The sequence below is a fragment of the Rhagoletis pomonella genome, unplaced genomic scaffold (genome assembly GCF_013731165.1).
Source record: "Rhagoletis pomonella isolate Grant_MI unplaced genomic scaffold, Rhpom_1.0 Rhpom_scaffold_14004, whole genome shotgun sequence".
Lineage (NCBI taxonomy): Eukaryota > Metazoa > Arthropoda > Insecta > Diptera > Tephritidae > Rhagoletis > Rhagoletis pomonella.
Window position 1 is genome coordinate 1 of NW_023472531.1, and position 4,063 is coordinate 4,063.

The window sequence follows — 4,063 nt, forward strand, 5'->3', positions numbered from 1 at the left end:
AAGCTTCAAATACAGTTTTTGCTGCATAACCTTGTACTTCCTCTCGATTGATAACGATTTGTATAACGCGATACCAGACTTCCTCTGAAACATAATCGCCAGCAATACGAATCAGATTGAGAATGACATCCACGTACCTAAAAACAAAAAAAAAAACAATGTTTGATTAGATGTAAAGCCAATAGCAGAAACGGATTATTTCTAATGCTAATGCATAACATTCATACCAAGTGTAATCAGTGGCGTATTTTTCTGCTAAAATTGCTACTTTTAGCACCATTTCCTCGCGTATGGAGTAATCAGCCGTCTCCAAGTAGTTCAGCATTTCTTGCACGATTTCCTCAGCATTGCCTCGATCGCACATCGCATACAACAGATCCACGGCCATTTGGCGCACCGAAACATCCTTCTCCATCTATATACAGTAAATTAAAGAAAAGAAAACCAAAAACTCGGGTTATTACAAGGGGAAAAAAGTTCGCGAACTACACATGTACGCCAATTGACTCATCACCAACCTTCATAGATAAGATGACAACTTCCTGATGCTTTTTCACCTCTTCATGTGAGAACTCCGATGTGGCCAAATGGCACATTGACTCCAAAGCCAAATAACGTAAATTTGTCTCACGATTACTCAAAAATTGTCCAAGTTGATTGCAAGCACGCACCAACAAGTTTGGCTCACTGTCGCTATGAATGATTAAATTGATAGCCTCGAACAAAACTGCATTCTTGGCATTTGAATGTTGGACCTTTTTACTCTTCGGTGGCTCTTGCGCCTTATTCAGAATAGTTTCGAGTGTTTCATTTAACCGCGCACGCACACCCGGCTCTTCTGTTACTGGATTATAGTTCTGCAGCAAGCGCAGAAGTTTCACAGACAACCACGGCGCTGGGACAAAATAGTATGTGTAATCCTGCAAATCCGTGTAGCTGGCAGTGACAATGCGTGAGAGACGAGACACGGCCAGATTAACACAACCCTTGTACTCCTCTGGATTGCGCTTAACAAGCGCATCAATTAATGAAGTAGCAGCAGTTACCACACCCATGTGCTGATCGTTGAGCAAATGTATAATACGGGAAGTCCATTCTCCTCCTGGTATTATGTCAGGACAGGAACGGAACAGGCGAAGAAGACAAAGTGCAGCTGATTGCTTAACAACATCCATTGTATCACTGAAACCCGAGCAAATAAATTTAAATTAAGAATTATAAGTCACACTAAAGAGCAAGTAGCTTACCCCGATACCAATAATTTTGGTATCTCATTCGAGAAAGACTCCGCCATATCCCGGCTGCCAATATTAGCGATACACTGCAAAGCCAAGTTCACATGTACAGGATTGCGCGATTGCAAGTCATTTTTGATGGACTGTATGATCAAGCGTATCAAATCGCTATTAGTGTTTACCAAAACCGAAATGAATAGATAACCCTAAACATGTTGAATGGAATTAAATATTTTCATTTTTGATACGTAAATTGTGGGAATTATAACACAGCTCCACAAAAAATATCGAAAAATAGTGCCAGAACCCAGACCAGACTTACTATACGTTTTAGGAGTCACTGAATCTAAAACCGAGGTCAGTTTTTCTCAATTACTTCAGGATTTTTTCCTAACCCAAAAAAAAACAAGGCGGATATTATGCACCAGGCACATTGAGGTTAGGAAAAATACTGAAGTGATGGAGCGAAACAGACTTCAAATTCGTGTTCAGCGCATCAAAATATACATATAAGGAAAGGAAAGTTTGATACCCCAGTCACGACATTTTTATACCCGAGCGCACTTGTGCACAAGGGTATATTAATTTTGTTCACATAACGCTTGTTGGTAACAGCCAAAACGGAATGAGATAGATATAGACAAATGTATACATAAATGGTCAGAATGAATAGAGAAGTCGATTAAGCCATGTCTGTCTGTCCGTCTGTCCGTTCGACCGTGTACACGATAACTCGAGCAAAAAATGAGATATCTCAACGAAATTTGGTATGTAGGTTTCCGTTAATCCAAGGTAGGTTGGTAAGGAAAATGGGCGAAATCGAACAGTAACCACGCCCACTTCCCATATAACCGTAATTTCCAGAAATACGAAAACTGCAATATTTTAGTAGCTACTGAACATAATTCACTCAAAATTGATATTTACAATAATTTTCAGACGAAAAATAAGAATATTATAAATTTTTGGAAAATGGGCGTAGCCACGCCTACTTATGGTAACATTTGTATATCTTGGTAACCGCTGCACCAATTTCTTCCAAACTTGGCACAGTTATTGACCTTGGTACAGCATACTAAATGGCCGGAAATTTTAAAAATCTAACAATAACCCCGCCCACATCCCATATAACGGTAATTTAGAGAAATACAAAATCTTCGATAAATCAGAAAATATAACAGCTAATTTATTCAAAATTGGTGCTTGCAGCAATTCTTTACTAAGAAATACGTTTATGGTAAAATTTTGGAAAATGGGCGTGGCACCGCCCACTTATGATCACATATATGTATATCAGTAACCGTTATACCAATCTGTACCAAACTCGGTATTTTTATTGTCCTTAAATATAAAAGCAAAACGTTGAAAATTATTGAAATCGGACTAAAATTACGACCGCTTTTCATATAACAGTAAATTTCAGAAATGCTTGAAACTGGAATATTTCGAAATTTAAGGACGCTAATTTACTCAAAATTGATACAACCCGCCTTACTATCTAGCGGTAGCTTTCCGCCCGAACTTAGACTTTCTTACTTGTTTTTCTTATTTTTTTGTGTGGCTGTGCACAGCTGTTATACAACCACACAACAAAAATGTCTCGGTTTGAGCATCAGACTATTCTCTTCTTATGTAAGTCTGGTCTGGGTTCTGGCACTATTTTTCTTATTTTTTTGTTGAGCTAAAGTACAGTACGTAGACGCTGACATGCAACATACAATTTGTTTTTCAGAATATTTGTTCGAAGAGAGTAAATTGACCGCCTCCATGTGCCCAAAGTCGATGTCGTGCCCCAGTAGAAAAATAAACAACAGCTTGCACACATATTTCTTCTTTTGATAGCCATCGAGTGTTTTATCGCCTTTGAACTTACTGCGAATGTTGGCGAGTTCCTTATTAATGCGCTTCACTTCGGCCTCTTTACTTTTACCTATAAATTTGAATTATTTTAATAAATACATAAATACATATTTTAATAAGCTACATATATGAGTATTAGGGATGTTAATTTTTCGATCCCGGGATTTTTGGGATGGCGTTGTCACAATCCGGGGATCCCGGGATTAGTCCCGGGATTTAGATATGCATTACTTTTCAACAACTTGAATCGAAAAAATTGCTTCTATATTGTTTGAAAAGCTCTCCTACCATGAAATAAATAAAAAATAAATGGGTTTTAAGCCTACTTTTTTATTTAAAGTGGCGTTTTTATTTTTTCTCTCCGACCGCAGGATTTATTTCGAAGGACTTTGTAATTTCAAAGATATGATTAATTCCAAAAATTATTAAAAAAATTCAACGCAATGTAGAATAAAAATATGGGTAACAAATGCAATAGGAATTTAAATTTTTTGGATTCACAAGAACGAATAGGTAATTTTTAAGCTGACAAAGTTTGAAGAACGAAATTCGAGGATGTTATCGAGTTTATATAAGCCCTTAACATATAATTTTTTCAAAAACAAATACTGCGAAATTTCAAGGATAAAATTTTAAAATGGCATTTTCAATATTTACCAGCCCTTCTGTACCAGAAACCAGTGATCGGACTTAGAAAAATTCTGTGTGGTAGAATCTGGAAAAAATGTGGTAGATTTCAAAAAAATGTGGTAGATATCAGGTTTTGGTACAAACTTTGTAAAAAAAAGTCAAGAAATTCTGTAAGGTTTCACCTAAATTGCAAACTTTTTAATTAGACTTAAAAAAAATTAATTTTAGTATAACAAAGTCCAAGATTGAAGTTGCTAATAATTGCATTGAGTTTGGCAATTTTTTTCCTTGACAGTGTAAAGCGGTTCCTTCCATATCAAAATATTTTTCGAACATAA

The 4,063-nt window shown here is 36.5% G+C and overlaps 1 protein-coding gene across 1 annotated transcript; it reads right to left on the reverse strand.

The window, feature by feature from the left end:
* Positions 1–7: 7 nt before the first annotated feature.
* On the reverse strand, positions 8–3,212 carry LOC118757058 (AP-2 complex subunit alpha; the record flags this gene model as incomplete). Its single annotated transcript, XM_036491790.1, has 5 exons — positions 2,954–3,212; positions 1,248–1,441; positions 519–1,182; positions 228–415; positions 8–137 (listed from the first exon to the last, which is right to left on the reverse strand). Coding segments are annotated over exons 1-5 (1,227 nt in total), but the record flags the coding sequence as incomplete, so codon positions are not given.
* Positions 3,213–4,063: the final 851 nt, after the last annotated feature.